Here is an 18,484-nt window from a genome sequence, read left to right as displayed (position 1 = left end):
GCCGGGGGGTCGACCGGTAGGGCCTTAGGCCCGCCGGCAGACATCACAACCAGCAACGTAGCGAGCCACGTCAGCCTTCAGACGGGGCCACCAAAACTCACGGCTTACCAGATGGGTGGTCCGATACCGCCCAAAGTGCCCCACTGCTGGAGCATCATGGGTCATCCAGAGAACCTCAGCCTGCAGTAGCCCTGGCGGGATGTACAGGCGACCATGGTGCAGCAGAAGGCCCTGATGCAAGACCAGCCCCGGATACTGAGGGCATGACCCTTCGGCCAGTTCCCGGAGTCGTTCCTGGGCCCAAGCGTCGACCCGCTGCTGTTTCTGCACCCGAGCCTGCAGTGGCTCAGCCTCCTGGGTAGCCAGGAATGCAGCCGGTGGTAGGATCGTGGTGGGTACTGCCTGCTGTACCGTGTCTGCGTTGTCTTCAGGTTTCCAGGACAGGGCATCCGCCTTCTGGTTTTGGGAGCTAGGGATGTAGTGGATTCGGAACTGGAACCGAGAAAAGAACAACGCCCACTGGATCTGCCTTTGGTTCAGCTTGCGGGTGGTCTGGAGGTACTCCAGGTTCTGGTGGTCGGTTCTCACCTCCACCGGGTGTCGTGCCCCCTCAAGATGGTGGCGCCAGACCTCAAAGGCCACCTTGATGGCCAGTAGTTCCCACTCCCATACAGTATAGTTACACTCCGCTGGAAGGAGCTGGTGGGAATAGAAGGCGCAGGGTAAGAGTGGCGCATCAGGTCCATACTGCTGAGACAAGATGGCACCGAGAGCCGTACTAGAGGCGTCGGTCTCTACCACAAAGGGTCGAGAGGGATCAGGATGTTGCAAGATCGGCGCTCTCTGGAAACAGGCCTTCAACCCCTAAAACGCCTCCTCTGCCTCCTTGTCCCAGGAAAACGGCATCTTGGGGCACAGTAGCCGGGTCAACGGGGTGGTGCGATGAGCATAATCCGCAATGAAGGTCCGGTAATAGTTGGCGAACCCCAGGAAACACTGTAGGTCCTTGCGGTTCCGAGGTGCCGCCCATTCCCGAACCGCTGCCACCTTCCCAGGATCCATCTGCACCCCACCTGGTGAGAGTCGGTGACCCAGGAAGTCCACTGACCGCTGATGGAACTCGCACTTGCTGAGATTTGCATACAGACGGTGCTCGCGCAAGCACTGCAGCACGGTCCGGACATGACCCTCGTGGCGAGCCGGGTCACGGGAGTAAACCAGAATGTCATCCAAGTACACCACCACGTACTTGTCTAGCAAGTCCTGGAACACGTGGTTGATGTACCGTTAGAACACAGCAGGCGCGTTGCACAAACCAAAGGGCATAACCAGGTATTTGAACTGCCTGTACAGGGTCCCAAATGCTGTCTTCCACTCATCCCCAGCTCTGATCCGAATCAAATTGTAGGCCCCCCGGAGGTCAAGCTTGGTGAACACCTGCGCCCCTTGCACCCGCTCCAGCAACTCCGAAATAAGGGGCAAGGGGTACCGGTCTGGGATAGTAATTTTGTTCAGGGCCCGGTAATCATGGCAAAGGCGAAGCTCCCCACATTTCTTCTTAACGAAGAGCACTGGCGCAGCGGTGGGTGAAGTAGACGGCCTAATGAACCCACGCTCCAGGTTCTTGCGCAGGAAGTCTTGCAAAGCTTCGCGCCCTGGCTCTGTTAGAGAGTATAAGCGACTCACCGGCAGGGGTGCTCCGGGCTGGAGGTCTATGCCGCAGTCAAAAGACCGATGCGGCGGCAGCTGGTCTGCCCCCCGCTCCTCGAACACATCTTGGTAGTCCTGGTACTCGGCGGGGAGCGTGGATGCATCCTCCTCAGTGGGTGCAGCTGCTAGCATCTTGGACCGAGCATGGGGACATGGGTCTGGGAAGTGCACAGTCCGATTGACCCAGTCAATCTGAACATTGTGAGCCTCCAGCCAGTCCATTCCAAGCACCAGGGGGAACCGGGGCATGGAGGCAATGTCCAAAGTTCGCACCTCCCGGTGCTGCTGGAGACACAGGACCAAGGGCTGGGTCTCCCGAGTGACGGCACCCGAACGCAGGAGCCGTCAGTCAATTGCCTCCACCTGTACCGGTTCTGGCTTGTTCTGAAGTGGCACCTGATGATGAGTGGCAAAAGCAGCGTCCATATAGGAGCGGGTTGCCCCCGAATCTACCAGAGCGTGGGTAAGAATCCAGGGCCCACCTGGAGGGTAGAGACGCACCGGTACGATGAGATGTCGCAATTCCACGGGTGAGAGCCCCTCTTGCATGGTTTGGGACCCCAGGTTGCTAGGGCCTTCAGCTACCGAGGTTGGCGGTCTCCCTGCGACTGGCATCTTCTCGGGACAGGATCGGGCGTAATGTCCACTCCCACTGCAGTAAAGACACAGGTTCCCCTCCCGATGCCACGTCCTCTCCGAGGGGGAGAGGCGAGGTCGCGCAGCCCCGAGCTGCGTTGGCTCATCTGGCAACTCGGCTTTGGGCGTGGACCTGCTGGGAAGGACTGGCGCCAGGAGCCGGGAGTGCTGGCGGTCCCGGGCCTGGCGACGGTCCTCCAACCGATCGTCTATCTGCAGGCTCCGCTGAATGAGGGCATCCAGCGTGGTGGGACGATCCATCGTGGCCAACTGGTCCAGTTTCTCGTCTGACAGTCCCTCAAGATACTGGTCCCGAAGTGCAGAGTCATTCCAAGACAAGTCTTGTGCCAACAGCCGAAATTCTGTGGCGTAGGCCGAAATTCACTTGCCTGGAAATAGTTTGCAAGGTGCAAGGCGAGGTCCGAAGCAGGAAGCCGGGCGGGGACAGGAACACTCGAAGGTCAGAAGCAGGAAGCCGGGCGGGGAACAGGAACGCTGGAAGGTCAGAAGCAGAAAGCCGGGCGGGGAACAGGAACACTGGAAGATCAGGTCTGGGTCCGGGTAAGCACAGGTACTCAACAACGACGTTGCTCCCGCAACCTGGGACCGGGCTGACTGACCTTTATCTTCTTCTAAGGCCAGGGGCGGTCCCGGCCCCCAGAAGCCCCGCCTCTCCTGGCCTTAAGGCGAGCACTCCTCCTGGGAGAAACCAGTTCCCTTCGCCTCTCTGCCCTAAGCCTCTGCAGTTCAGGAGAGGCCAAAGGGTTACTGGGCCCCGGGGGAGACTCACCGGTAGCCACTGAGTCCTCAAGCACCTCTGGGGCCAGAATGGTTTCACCTGGTGCCTCCTGGGGATCTGGCACAGGTGCAGGCTCCTCAGAATCTAGGCCTTGCCCCAGTTCAGCCGGCCCTGGAGGCGGGGACTCCTGTGCCGGCTGGGATTCCTCCGGTTCACTCTCAGAATCGGAATCCCAGGCCATCACACCTGGGGTCTGTGACGGATGAGCCCAATGGATTTCAAGCCTAAATGAGGGGGGAGGGATTTGGTTCACAACAAACTTATTATGAAGTAATTTGTTGTTTAGTTGTGTCCGACTCTTCATGACACCATGGACCAGAACACGCCAGGCACTCCTGTCTTCCACTGCCTCCCACAGTTTGGTCAAACTCATGTTGCTAGCTTCAAGAACATTGTCCAACCATCTTGGCCTCTGTTGTCCCCTTCTCCTTGCGCCCTCCATCTTTCCCAACATCAGGGAGTCTTCTCTTCTCATGAGGTGGCCAAAGTATTGGAGCCTCAGCTTCAGGACCTGTCCTTCCAGTGAGCACTCAGGGCTGATTTCCTTAAGAATGGATAGCTTATGAAGTAAAGTTCCCCATTATTAAGAACTTATTCTAGCCGGAAGCTGGTGGGCTTGGATTTGTGTATCTGGGTTTGTGGACCAAATAAAATATTGTTTTATAAGTGGAATAGTTGGGGGTTACCTTGGAGCGCATGTTTTGAATATTTTATATATATATACCTTACAGATGAAGAATCAGAATCCTTCCCCTTCACACGCTCTCTCTTTTTCTTTATTCTTCCTTTATTTTTGTTTTTATTTAGAGTGCTTTTCATGCTTTTTTGCATTGTAAAAAGTTATTTTGCAGTTGATATTAACATTTGTATATGTTCTTTTAAGCTTTAATAAAATCTACTGGGGGGGAGGGAATAAATGGGTGGGCTTATTTATCCCTTTGTTGTATTTTGCACATCTGACCCAAGAGTAATCAAGGCCGGGCCTGCCATGAGGAAAGAGTGAGGCAGCTGCCTTTGGCGGGAAATATGGAGGGTCTGTCAGTGGAGAAAGTTCTCTGTGTTTGTACGCTGGGCAGCCTGTCCTGCACCCACTAAACTAGGCCACTGACCTCAAGGTGCAATGGAGGATGTTTAAATCAGATTCAGTGGTCTGCTGAGCTTTTATACATGAAGTGGACAAAGGCATCTTCTTGCCCTTTGCTTCAGGCAGAAAAGCCCCTTGATTTTCATGGGAAATTTTCATTGCTTGGATAACGTCATATTTGTTTTGCTGCTGCATAATGGGCACCTCCAGTTCTGTTACCTATCTGGTCTTTTCAAGCACAACTTGTTTGGAATGTATATTGCTTTGGGATACAGCATTATGCAGACCCTCAGCCAAGTCTATATTTTCCAGGCACAGTCCCGGATTTACAGAAGCCATCTGATTTGATCTTCGAATGTCCCGCTTTACCTTAAGACATCCCTATTTTCATCAGAGAAATGTAGGAGGGTATGGAGTTATGAGACCCTTGAGCCAAGGAGATAAGTACAGTGGTAGTTCAGTTGTTGAACGCAATCCATTCGGAAGACCGTTCAACTTCCGAAACGTTTGACAACTGAGGCGCAAAGGTTGCAGACTTTGCAGTCTGCAAAGTCAATGGAGAAAATTTAAAAAACACAGTGGAAGCCGTTTAACTTCCGAGGCACATTCGAAAACGGAAGCATTTACTTCTGAGTTTTCGGCGTTCGAAAACCGAAACGTTCCGCTTCCAAGACACTCAAAAACCAAGATACCACTGTAACTCACAACCTTTAGAAGACATCTGAAGGCAGCCCAGTATAAGGAAGTTTTTTTTGGGGGGGGGTAACATTTTATTAATTTTCCAAAAATAACAACAAAAATAAAAATAACAACAATAAACAGATTTTTAAACCATGATTTTGCCTGACTTCCCTCCACTCCCCCTCTCGCTTCCTTTGTTTAGTACTCGTTCACGCACGTCCTTAAAAACCTTATATTCTTAATAATCCAATTTTAAACCTTCTTCATCTTGTTACAAGTGACTTTTAGAAGTTATGCTAACGTAAAAATCTATAGGTAAAGGTAAAGGGACCCCTGACCATTAGGTCCAGTCATGGCCGACTCTGGGGTTGCGGCACTCATCTCGCTTTATTGGCCGAGGGAGCTGGCGTACAGCTTCCGGGTCATGTGGCCAGCATGACTAAGCCGCTTCTGGCAAACCAGAGTAGCGCACGGAAACACCGTTTACCCTCCTGCCGGAGTGGTACCTATTTATCTATTTGCACTTTGACGTGCTTTCGAACTGCTAGGTTGGCAGGAGCAGGGACCGAGCAACGGGAGCTCACCCTGTCACAGGGATTCGAACCGCCGACCTTCTGATCAGCAAGTCCTAGGCTCTGTAGTTTAACCTACAGTGCCACCCGCATCCCTCCAAAAATCTATACACCAAGCTTAAAAAATATGCATTAAACATTTAATTCAAAGTCTTCTTTTCTTTCTAGGGTTTCAAGCTAACTGATTTGTCCTGCGTAGTTCAGTAGTTTATTTTGCCAATCTTCTTTACAGTGGTGCCCCGCAAGACGAAATTAATTCGTTTCGCAATTTTTGTCGTCTAGCGAATTCTTCGTCTTGCGAAGCACGAAATCCCATAGGAATGCATTGAAAATCAATTAATGCGTTCCTATGGTCAAAAAAAGTCCAAACAAAGCCAAATTTGGTACAACAACAGTTTTTAACTGCTCTTTAAAGTCACACATACTGTAAAGAGCAGTTCAAAAATTGAAGGGAAAATAAATTAACTTTATAAACAAAACATGTCTTTGTTTTTAGACAAAGAAAACAAAGTCGCGAGACGTTTTCGTCTTGCGAAGCAAGCCCATAGGGGAAATTCGTCTTGCGAGGCAAATCGAAAACGGAAAAACCTTTCGTCTAGCGAGTTTTTTGTCTTGCGAGGCATTCGTCTTGCGAGGTACCACTGTATCTTCTTAGGCAGAGGCTTTTTCCTTCTGTAGGAACTGGCTGGTCTTGGCCTGGCGTCCACTCTTAAGTATAGGAACAAAGACTTTCATTGAATAAGTCCATCAAAACCTGTACATCTCAATATCATAACTTCAGGGTTTTTTTTAACAACAATCATTTTCCACATTCCTTTCCAATCTTTATATATCTTTTTCCAGGCCTACTTACGGTAATTATTTTACATTGCAGCTACATAAACCTTTTATCCTTTTTGCCCTCCCTTCCTGTTTCTGCTCTATCACAGTCAGAGCCTCCCAGATCATTTCACATGAGGTACCATTTTTATTTTGGACCACTCTTACCTTCCCTTGTATTTTCCTCAAGCTTCGTCACTCTACCCTTCCTGCCTTGGTATTTTGTGCATTTGCTTCTATTAATTGTCCCACAGCTTCTGACATTAAATTCGCATTTTCCCGAATTTTAACAGCTGCTTTGTTAACACCTTCCTTCAACTGATCAAACAGTTCTCTTTTAAAATCTAACAACAAATCATACAACTCATATCTTATATTCAATTGCATCGTGGCCTGGCTGGTTTGCTTTAACAATGAGATTTTTTGCTTCTGCCATTTCCAACCTCAGAATGCAAACACAGCAGTAATTGTATTTTCTTAAGACGCATAGCGAAAAGGCACATAGCAACATGCTTTCTTAGCAACAGGACACATGTAGCACAGTAATAAGACAATAAGGCAAAGAAATATATATTTTCCCTGAGCATGGTTGCCACACATTAAGTTGAACGTCTACAACAGTCAAATAGATCCTGAAACTCTTTCACAGAAGTGAGATAGTTTCCAGAGAGTCAGTCCAGTCTTTTTCCCCAGAAGGAAAATTTAAACTACCGGTACTCTTAACCTTATAATCTTCTCAGGTTTAACCTCCATTTTAAGTCAAGTTCAATCTCACCGTGTGCTATGTCCAAGTTCAACTAGAGTTCAGGTCAACATCATTATTTTTTTTAAAACTTGAGATTGGCATAAACGGAAGCTGGGTGCAGTCTTTTAATCCTAATTGTTCATTAGTTAACTTCTCTTCCAAAGTAAATTTCATCCACACATATATTTTGTGCCTATAGCACCAGTAATGGGAGCGGACTTCCTTTTTTCACTCCCATTTTCTTGCTGAAATAAGCCAAATTAATTAATTCCTTAATATTTCCTCACCTTCCAATTGGCACAGTATGCTGGAAAGGTAACCACTCGTGACTAAATCAGAGGCTTTGCTTCTGTGGAGCTGTGCTGGTGCCAAGCTCACCAGCGCCTTTGGCTCCCCGCTACTCTGTTCCTGTTATGTACTGAAGTTCTCACCCTGGGCCAGCAGAGGGATACTGTAGATAGTTATGCAAATAAGGGATCGAAAGTGACGTTCAGTGATTGGATAGTTTTAGAAAATTGTTACAGTTACGTTGTACTGGAGCTCTGTATAAGCAGGCTGACTAAACCTTTCAGTTCAGTTCTGTTCTGGCCTGGGAATAAAAAAGAGCTGTTTGAAGAATCGCTGTGTCGTCTGATATGCACACCCACAGCTTAACAGTTCCTTTCGCTGCAGCGCCATCAGTGAGCCGCAGGACCCCGGGACACCCCAATGCTCCTCATGGTTTTTTGGGGGGAGGCACATCACCCTCGCACTCTTCCCCTTCACTCCACAAAGCCAAATCTGACATAGCTGTCAGATTCAGTCCGCCTGCCATGTTGCTGAGACCCGGAAGTAGGAAGTTTTTAAATGTTTAATATTTTATTATTATATGTTGGAAACCACCCAGAGCAGGGTATAAATAGAATAGTAGTAGTAGTAGTAATAATAATAATAATAATAATAATAATAATAATAATAATAATAAATGAATGAATGAATGAACAGGGCATCCCTATTTGGAGAAATGACGGAGGGTATGCATTATATTAACACTTTGGGTTCTGAGGGGCATGTTCTTCTTTTCTGGTGTGTGTGTGTGTGATTCAGCATGGGATTGGCATGCAGGTGGTGAGTCTTTCCAGGTGCCACAATGGTCCTGGAATAAAGACTCTCCTGGAAGCAGAATCCCTGCTCCCTCCCTTCTGTTTTAGCTGGATGACATAGGCGTTGTCCCTTCCTCTTGTGCCACACCCTCCCCGGGGAAAGGTAAATTGCAGCTGACATGCAGCTGGAGTATTCTTTCAAAGGCAGGTTGCAACCTTGAGTGAACAGCACCTCAGGCAGGTAAGTGCTCACCTGAGAGAAGAGAATGGGAGAGGGGTAGAAAGGCCCTCAAGGAGGGAGAGAACAAATACCTGGAGCACTGGATGAGATTTCCTTTGAAATTGATGATGGCAAAGGTCATGTATTTATTTAACCATTTGCTTGGTCACCAAAGGTGACAAGGAGATTTATGCAGGTGAGTGAGCTGGGGGCTGCTGGTGGCTGAGCACTCTGTCTCTCATATGGCAGCCCCTTGTGGTTTTATACTGTCTCTGGAGGAGACCTAGTCTAAGGTTGCCATATTTCAAACAGTGAATATCGGGACACAAAAGTTGCTGAAGTGGCTTTGGGGGACGGCAGTTGTTGAATTTTTGGGGGAGGGAAACGTTGTTGAGTTTTTGTTGAGGGGAAGTTGTTTGTTGAGCTTTTTGGCAAAATTGCAAGAAAGAAAAAAGACGTGGAACCACCCAAAACAAGCACAGGTGTGCCTGAACCATTTCTCCATATTCAGCAGAAAGCTGTTGCTTCTTCTGGTGCAGAAGCAGAAAAGGCAAACCAGCTCAATCTGTACTGGAGCCAAGACTGAAGTCTGGAGAAGGGCAAGGGCAGCAAAGGATCTCAGCAAAATGCTCGCAAGTAATTAAGACCTATAAGTAGTTTATCAAAAACTATATTTAACAAGAGGGTTAACAAGTTCTTGAACCAAGAGGAGAGTCTCCAGTTTATCGAGCTGCAAATAAACCAACCTTTTAAACAAATAACATGAATAACAGAACTAGAGAAGGGAACATATTAATCACTGTGAATCTGAAAGCAATACAGACATGGACATTGGTCCATGGCGGCCCACAAGATAAAACCCAAAGAGCGACAGCAGCATAGCTCCTTTATTAATATGGATTGAAAGTAATGAGCAAGCTTCTTAGTTCATCAGAATTCTTCTCTTCAGGGTGGATATTAACCAAAAAGAAAAGGGAAAGGGGTGGGGTTTTGATTGAACTATTACTATTTGGACTCCTGTCCTGAGATGGAGAGGAGAGCAGCCGATTGATTTTAAAGTTAATGTTCTAACGGGTACCCGACCTTTTGTAGATTTATGCCAACAAGGCAGGGGGAGGGAGAAAGCTCTGAGCAAGTGTAACTCCATGACTGAGCTTTGCGCCAACTCCACCATGTCTCCACCTCCACCCCTTTGAGCCACCAACATAGGGGCTCCACCAGCACAAGGATGGTAGAACCACTATGTTAATACGCTTTCAGGCTTTGCCAGTGCGAGTAAAATTAAGAATGGTCCTTTTCCCACCAAGAAGGTGTATGCCAGGATAACAATTGTACATGAATAATAATAGTAATAGTAATAGTAATAATAATTTGGCCTAATTTGGAAATACAGGGGGGAATTCCATGTAGCACATTGGCAATTGTTCCATCAGTGCAAGCTTTTCAGCTTACCAGACACCCTGGCACACACCCAGCTGGGCACTTTACCCAGAGTTTGTGTTTCCTTTTGGAAGTGAGGCACAGTGGAGACAATGTGGTCTTTATTTGGTTAATTGACACATACATATATACAACCTGAGCCTATGATGGAGAGGGTCCCAGCATAATCACCTCAATAAGTTATTGTTTCTCCCGTAGCCACAGCTGTGGATCTCAGCAGAAATCAAACATGCTCTGCCTCTGTGCCTTTCCAGCCTGCAGCTTTCCCTCTAGTTCACATCACAGTTCCCCAAAACTTTAACTTTGTCTTTCTAGCTGGGGGAGACTGGGGGAGGGGCCCCACCCATTTGCTGTCCCAGACAGAGCCCCTTCCCTTTGTTTTCCTTTAACACTTACTGGATCCAGGAGTTCAGGAGTCTGGCACCCACAAACTCATATAACACTTTATTCGGATTCCAATGGATCTGTAAATAGATGGGTTGAGTGAATAATGCCAATGTGCTGGTCCCGTTAACCTAGTCGAAGTCCGGTCCTGGGTCACTAGCCTGGAAACAGTTCGCGAGGAGCGGGGCGGGGCCTGAAGCAGGAAGCCGAGCGGGGACAGGAACAATGGAGGGTCAGGTCTGGGTCCGGACAGGAGCAGGTACTCAGCGACGACGTTGCTCCCGCAACCTGGGACCGGGCTGACTGGCCTTTATCTTCTCTGAGGCCAGGGGCGGCCCCGGCCCCCAGGAGACCCGCCTCTCCTGGCCTTAAGGCGAGCACTCTTCCTGGGAGAAACCAGTTCCCTTCGCCTCTGCAGTTCAGGAGAGGCTGAAGGGTTACTGGGCCCAGGGGGAGACTCACCTGTAGGCACTGAGTCCTCAACTACCTCTGGAGCCAAAATGGATTCACCTGGTGCCTGCTCCTGAGGATCCGGCACAGGTGCAGGCGCCTCAGAATCAAGGCCCTGCCCCAGTTCAGCCAGCCCTGGAGGCGGGGACTCCTGTGCAGGCTGGGATTCCTCCGGTTCATCCTCTGAATCGGATTCCCAGGCCATCACAGCAAAACCCTGAGAGTGCATATTTTCCTTCCAGAAACAGATTGCAAGGGCAAGAAGGCAGGTGTTATTAGCAGGTCTTGAGTGTGTCGACAGTTGGCAGACTGATTCTATGTGCGCCCAGCCTGATCCCCAAAGCTCCCCTTGTGTGCACACACGCGCGCACACACACACACACACACACACACACACACAGAAAGAGAGAACAGAATTCATCTCCCTTTCACTGGGCTTCTCTTTTGCAGGTTGCCTTTGGAAACGGGACAGAGCTGGCCAGGATCTCTCCCCCACCCACATAGTCTGCAGGTGAAGGTGCCAGGAAGATGCTCATGACCAAGCTGCAGCATTTGCCCACTGTGGTCCTCTTCTGCTCTTTTTTACTTTTCCTAATTGTTGTGAAGAACAAATGGGAGTCTCTTGTGATGATTTCCTCGCTGCCCAACATCAAGCTCAAGGGCAGCCCAAATTCCGCAGGCGATCGTAAAAGTGCCATGGTATTTGAATGGGAATCTGCACTGGAGAGGACAAAGGAGACCAAGCCCTCTGGTCTGATTTCCCCACCACCACCAGTGGCCAAGCGGCATCCCTTGGAGGTTGTCTATTCCACTGATTATAAGTTCCTTCTCAACGAGCCAAAGAAATGCTGGGAGAGGAGCCCTTTCTTGATCCTGCTGGTGATAACTGAGCCCCAGGATTTTGCCACAAGGCAGGCCATCCGGCAGACATGGGGCAACGAGAGCTCGGTGCCTGGGGTTTCCATTCTTCGTCTCTTTCTGACGGGTGTCCACCCAAAATTTGGATACCTGCTCCAAGCCCTATTGGAAGAGGAGAGTTCCATCCACAGAGACATTATTCAGCAGGACTTCCTGGATACCTACAACAACCTTACCCTGAAGACTCTGATGGGCATGGAGTGGATAAGCAAGTTCTGCCCCAATGCCACCTACGTGGTGAAGGCAGACAGTGACATCTTTCTCAATGTGAACTACATGGTGTCCCACCTGCTGCAGCCTCACTTGCCAGCCAAGAAGAACTACATGACAGGTCACATCTACAGGAATTCAAAACCAGTACGTAACAAGGCCTACAAGTGGTATGTGCCACGGGAGGTGTATCCCAATGAGACCTACCCGCCCTTCTGCGCAGGCCCAGGGTATGTGTTCTCTGGGGATCTGGCCAAGAAGATCTATCAGGTAGCAAAGACCATCAGGGTCATTAACATGGAAGATGTCTTCATGGGAATCTGCCTGTATGAGCTGGGCATCAGTGTGACAAACAGCCCCTCGGGTCTCTTCAATGTGAACAAAGTCAAGTATGAGAAGTGCAAGTTCTCCAAGGTGGTGGTGGTGCATCACTACGGGCCAGAGGAGCTGCTGCAGATTTGGCCTGGCTTTCGGGACCAGAACCAGACTTGCAAGAGTTAAAAGGGAGGGAGGTGAACAGACACACAGCCTCTTGTGGAGAAGTTGGCGTAGAGGACTGGCAACACATGGGCATGTTCCTGTACAATGGACAAATCCATGCCAACAAATTGCAGTGAGGAAAGGGAAGGATGGCTCAGAGAAGAAGGGAGATTCTGTGCTTGTCGAAATTGGTATTTATGCCCTCAGAAGCGAGCTGGCCCCACATAACATGCTCATCATGCGTGTGGTTCGTTGCCATTCACACTGCTCTCCTCCCCGTAGAATCTCTGCAGCTGCCCATAGCAACTTGTTTGGTCTGCTCTGAACTGACCACTGTGCTACTAATGTGCCAAATTGACAACCTCAGGGTTTTGAGATCATCACAGCCACCACCTCACCTACTGGAAGAGAGCAACCCTGCGGCCATGCAGGTGTGGCACTAGGCATAGGGTTGCCATATATCCAGGATTTCCCAGAAATATCCTCTTTTTGGGGTCCTACATGCCCATCCAGGGGGAATTATACATTTTAAAGCAATTGTTCGGGATTTGGGGTTTTTAAATATATATACATGTTCTGCATGTTTACCTCTTGAAAAATGGCAACCCAAAAAAAGCTCAACAATTTTTGTGTCTGCAAAACCCAATGCAGAGTTCACCTGCTCCAACATATTGAAATGCAGGCTGGTCATCTTCAGAATAATTTAAAGCAGATCATTAGAAGTTTCCTCCACAGTAGGAAGCCATACTCCACATAGCATCTGCCTCTTTAGGTTGTTGCCAGTTGTGCAAAAAACTTATTTGCCATCTTCTGTTGCTTTTTCATATATATAAATACACACACACACACACACACACACACACACACACACTTTTCAGAAAGCTTTTCCCAGCACACAACACAGCATTATTTATACATGAATTACCATAAAGACGTTAACACAACCATCCCCTGTTCTCTTTGAAGGATGAGATGTTGATAGATAGAAAATTTATAATAAATAAAAACAATAAAAACAGCATTCATAAAGATAAAATATACAATTAGAGCAGATTGCAGCAATAGCTCATGAGTTAAAATTGAGCTATATACATACACATGTACAACGGAGATTTGGGCTACCATAAAAACTGACCCTGAGGCGCCCCAAAGGGCGGCTTCAGCTTTTCCCTAGTAAGCTATGTTATTCTAGAGGATGATCTGTGCCTACAAATCTGGGCTCAGAATCTGGCTACCAGCCAGGTCGTCTTGTGATCTTTGCCTTAGAGGAGAGAATTAAGTTTAGATTTGTCTGAAAGATCGGCGGGCCTCTTCAGCAAAAGCTCAATGGTGTCTCTACGAATCTCAGCATAAAAAGGACATCTAAAAAATATATGTTCGGGGCTTCCTATTTCCCCTAATGGGCAGGCGCAAAGTCTCTATGCAAATGGGACTCTTCTATAGGAGCCTTCCAGAACCAGTGAGGGCAAGGCCGAGCTTCTAGCAAGAGTGAAAGCCCTTCTTGCGTTTCTGGATGTGATGCAATAGAGATATGTTGCTGGAGTGGCTACGTATCTCCTGTTTTCTATGATTTTATAATTGGGGACCCTTGTACAGTCCCGTTGTCTCTCTATGTCCATGATTCTTTGCCTAACCACAGATCTAGCTTGGCCCAGGCCCATAGTTATGAGGGTTTGGGGAGCAAGACCCAGTTTCTGAAGAGTGTTTAAGACTGCTTAAACTTCAGCCAGACTGAAACTGGTCACTCAGAATCAATGGGGCTATTCCTCCGGGAAGCAGTTTCAGAGTTAGCCACTTATATATTGATGTTAGACTAATATGAGCTTCGACTTTCATCATCCCTGTTTCTAGTCTGACCCATGCATTTGAAATGCATCTAGGAACTTGTAGAAGGCCCTGAGGAGTTTGGATTGCACTCATTCAAGGGGAATGAACGAGGAGGGAGGAGGGAGATAAGGATGAAAAGGAAGGAAAAGGTGAATTCTAAACCAGGGAATAGAATTCAGAAAAAGTAACTGAAGTATCATTATACAAGTCCGAAATTTTTTCATGCTCCACTGAACCCACTTCACAGAAGAGAAACTGGGTATGCCCAGAACCTCCCCAACCCTAAAACACCTACATCTGGCAAAACAAATAAAAAACATTAAAAAGCAGGCAGCATGTATCAGCCAACCCTCCCCTAAGCCAAAAGACCCTAGTTCGTTGTTAAAAATTGGTAGGAGCTGGGGGGTCCTAATGGGCCTTGTAGTGCCCTTGGAGCTACGCTGGGGATCCCAAGAACAGACTTGATATTTTTTTACTGAACGCCCTTTTCACTTGTCTTATAATGTTGGCCGGAGACTTAAATGCCTGTGTAGGAAAAACTCCGTTGTTCCCTATTTTATTCATATAAACTATGTCTTTTGTTTTATTATGATTTTATTAAACTGATTTATTTATATATCTGTATCTTGTTTTTTTAGTATTGTTTGTGTTTCTTTATTGTAAGTTGCTTTGCGGGCCGCTAAGTGGGAGAAAAGTAGAGTCTAAAATAATGCTGCGATTACGATGATACAATCTGAGAAGTGTTTTATTAGCTCGTAATATATAAGAAAGCCACTTGCCAGGTTTCTCATATACCCTGAGGCCATCCCAGAATAGACTCCGGGTGGGAATATGTTCCAGGTCACGGATATAATGAATTCGTCAGTCTCCAACAACATTTTCACTTACTGAAACTTCTTTTGGCTTCTGTCAGTTATTGGTGTTGCCCAAAAACCCATAACACACGTTGCTGATTTTTGTTAATAAGAACCTAAATGAACCTTTTGGGAGGAAAATTCTGAGAACGCTCATCAGAAACAGCTGTGAACTGCATTTACAGCATGCCATGGCAGCGTGGGTGTCAAGTAGACCTCTATAGTTTGAGCCTGTAAAGCAGCAGCCCTGTCTTCTACTGTGCCCCTGGGATCAGTTTCACCAGCCTTTAACCGACGGTTCCTCCATGCAGTCTATTATGCACAAGGAACTCTGGGGTTGGTTGTTCTTGAGAAAGCATGTCTCATAGGCAAGCACAAATCTCTCTGTATCTCAAGCTTCAGGTCCTCATTTAACTGCACAATCTCTCTCCGTTCTGCAGAACAGCACATCTCACGAGAGCTGGACAGGAGGCACCTACATACATCTATATGAGCTACAATTTAGCATCACTTTCCCTCCTCCTGGTAATGGTTTTGCAGTCTGGGCTGGGAATCCTTGTACCTTGAGGCTCCAGAAAAGTGCACTCTTTCTCTTCTGACAGATGCTTGTGTTATAAGCAATTCCCCATCCTTGGAAGATGCCACACTGCCCAAATTGGCCTGGGAAAGGTTGCCCCAGCCTGTGCAGCACCGAGAGACGCCAACAAAAGCTTACAGATAAAAATAAGAACAGCTGAAAACATGAGGGGGGGGGGAGAGAACCACAATGATTAAAAGACAATCCAACACTGATTGTTGTTGATCCTCTTAACTGAAGCATCATGTTTTAGGCCCTAGCAAGGGCCATCCATGCCAACAAAATTCTAAAAGAAACGATTATAAAATAATAATAACATTATATAATAATAATTTATTATTTATACCCCGCCCATCTGACTGGGTTTCCCCAGCCACTCTGGGCGGCTCTCAACAGAATATTAAAAACACAATAAAACATCAGACATTAAAAACTTCCCTAAACAGGGAAATACACAGTAAAAAATCCTCAGTTCAGCAAAACTTTTATTTGGGACAAACCCAAATACCACCCAAGTGGCAAGTGTTTAAGTTCTCCAGGCAAGATTTCACATAAGGTATTTGGGGGGTGGGGTGGAGAACAAGGAAAATAATAAATACAAAGATTACAGCAACCAGCTACAATAATTTCTAAATAGGCCGATGTAAATTTGCTGCTATAGAACAAACAGAGCCACCTTTTCGAATATCCTTTTGCTGTTGGCAAGTGAAAATGCAAGGTTTTTGGTGTTGTTGATTAGATCGGTAGCCTGGTGTTTGGGACTCCTTCAGCCCCACTTTTACTGTGGAGGGAGAGATGGACCAGCATCTTGGCCCCCATAGCTAGGAGGATGTGGATCAGGGGTCAGCAAACTTTTTCAGCAGGGGGCCGGTCCACGTTCCTCAGACCGTGTGGAGGGCCAGACTATATTTTGAAAAAAGAGAAATAGAACAACTTCCTATGCCCCACAAATAACCCAGAGATGCATTTGAAATAAAAGGACACATTCTACTCATGTAAAAACACGCTGATTTTCGGACCGTCCGCAGACTGGATTTAGAAGGCAATTGGGCTGCATCTGGTCCCTGGGCCTTAGTTTGCCTACCCATGATGTGGATGATGACAAGGGGAAGGGATTTGGAGTTAAGCAAATCCTTGCTATTAGAAAAAGAAGCATAGAGATACTTTTATGATAATATCTGAATGCCTGCACCAGTAGCATATTGGAGTAGATTTGGAAAGCATTTGTAGCTAATCATACGGGCAGTAAGATTTCCTTTCTCAAACATTTTGGCTCTTGTTCTTCCTTGTTCCCCAGATATTGTCAGCGCATTCCAGGGAGGCAAGCTGTTAAATCCAGTGATCAACTCATCCGAGAAGTCATCAATAGCGCTAAGCCTGTGTGAAAGGGGAGGGTAAGGCTCCTCCTCAATATATGTGCGTTATTCGGCAGGGAAAGAAAAGGTTTAGGGGTTTCAGCTTGGGTGACATAGTCTGATGGAAAACTGTATTTGTTTTTAATTACAAGTGCACAGAGTAAGAGGAGACACACAAAAAAGAAGAAACAAGAATACCCATGTTGAAAGCAAAAGAGATCAACAACAAGAAGATATTGTGTATATTTTAAAAAGGCGGAAATTGTTGTTTTAGTTAACCAGACATTAATCTAATATGGTATTTATAAAAAATGAACTTCAAATGTCCTTGAATTGGTCCGTGGGAGGGTTACCTGCCTTGGTTGGGTCCCATGAAGCGCTTCAGATAAGTTGTGATTAAGGAGAGAGAGAGAGAGAGAAGGGGGGTCTAGGCCAATGGACTTGGAAGAAGATGCCCCTGACAGGGACTGGGGGCAGGACTCTGATCTGTGGTTTGGGGCTGTGGATGGACTGGGCCAGGATGTAGAAAGATGGAGAGGACCCCCAGCAGCCCCTCCAAGTGTCCTTATTTTCCAGGGACAGTCCCAAATTTACAGAAGTTGTCCCAGTTTCTGATTTGATCCCGGAATTTTGTGCTTTTCCTTAGGACGTCCCTATCTTCATCGAAGAAATATTGGAGGGTATGGAGTTATGCGACCCCCAAGCCAAGGAGATAAGTAACTATACAGTACAACCTTTAGAAGACATTTGAAGGCAGCCCAGTATGCGGAAGTTTATGAATGTTTGTTTTATTATGTTTTTATATATGCTGGAAGCTGCCCAGAGTGGCTGGGTCAACCCAGTCAGATGGGCAGGGTATAAATAATAAAATGATTATTATGGAATACGACGTCACGTCTCTATTTTCAATACAGAAATGTTGGAGGGTGTGCTAGTGAGAAAGCAGATTTGATCCTGGAATTGTGTCTTGATGTGGCTGCAGAGATTGTTTCGGGACTGGGGTGCAAGTTTAGAGCTTCTGACCCACAACCAGAGGGGAGGCCAAAGCTAAACAGATGAGGTCCAAGATGATTAATTTACTTGGACCGAGAAATTTGTGACGATACCAAGACAAGGAACTCTGTGGAGGCCACAAGACAGAAGGCCATGCAAGCAGCTGCCCACTGGGGGAGCAGGGCAGAGGTTTGAGTCTGTTATCTGAGACTCTTTTACTTTTCCCGCTGGTCTTAGCAATGGACTTTGTAGCACAGTGCTTTTTTTGCATGTTTATATTTTTTTACTATTTTTTAAAACACTATTGTGATTTTTAAAAAAGAATTGCTCTGGTAACTGTTAGTGTGTTTGAAATCCACCTTTGAGATGCAGCTCTGACTGAACTATGCACAAAGAAGGAGGAAGGAGGAAGCCTGGGGAATTCACGAGGAACTGGAAATTGCTGCGTTGGGCTAAAAGTACCGTATTATGATCTGCTTTGATTTGTTCTAAATGCCTCTACTTACATTTTCTTTTTACAGGAAAGTTGTGTACTTTTCCTTTCTGTCGGCACATCTACAGATGCACCCCCCCCCAACTTGATGTTAGACTAAAGGATACCTTGCCAAGGCCTAAAACCTCCATAGTTGTGACAAAATGCTACATGGA

General features: G+C 47.0%; 1 protein-coding gene across 2 annotated transcripts; it reads left to right on the top strand.

The window, feature by feature from the left end:
- Positions 1-8,280: 8,280 nt before the first annotated feature.
- On the top strand, positions 8,281-17,727 carry LOC114588121 (beta-1,3-galactosyltransferase 2-like). Of its 2 annotated transcripts, XM_077921717.1 has the most exons (4): positions 8,295-8,369; positions 11,073-15,436; positions 16,786-16,882; positions 17,490-17,727. In XM_077921717.1, the coding sequence occupies exon 2, from the start codon at positions 11,151-11,153 to the stop codon at positions 12,249-12,251; it is 1,101 nt and encodes a 366-aa protein (XP_077777843.1). In that variant the 5' UTR covers positions 8,295-8,369; positions 11,073-11,150; the 3' UTR covers positions 12,252-15,436; positions 16,786-16,882; positions 17,490-17,727. The 2 variants fall into 2 exon arrangements, 1 of the variants encoding a protein (XP_077777843.1); XR_013391192.1 differs by lacking the exon at positions 11,073-15,436 and having other exon boundaries at positions 8,281-8,369.
- Positions 17,728-18,484: the final 757 nt, after the last annotated feature.

This window comes from Podarcis muralis, chromosome 17, assembly GCF_964188315.1.
Source record: "Podarcis muralis chromosome 17, rPodMur119.hap1.1, whole genome shotgun sequence".
Taxonomy (NCBI): Eukaryota; Metazoa; Chordata; class Lepidosauria; order Squamata; family Lacertidae; genus Podarcis; species Podarcis muralis.
This window is presented reverse-complemented; position numbering and strand designations above follow the sequence as displayed.

What these genes read in the sequence shown, in the direction of transcription:
- LOC114588121 (XM_077921717.1), top strand. Translation starts at nt 11,151, where the DNA reads ATGCTCATGACCAAGCTGCAGCATTTGCCCACTGTGGTCCTCTTCTGC.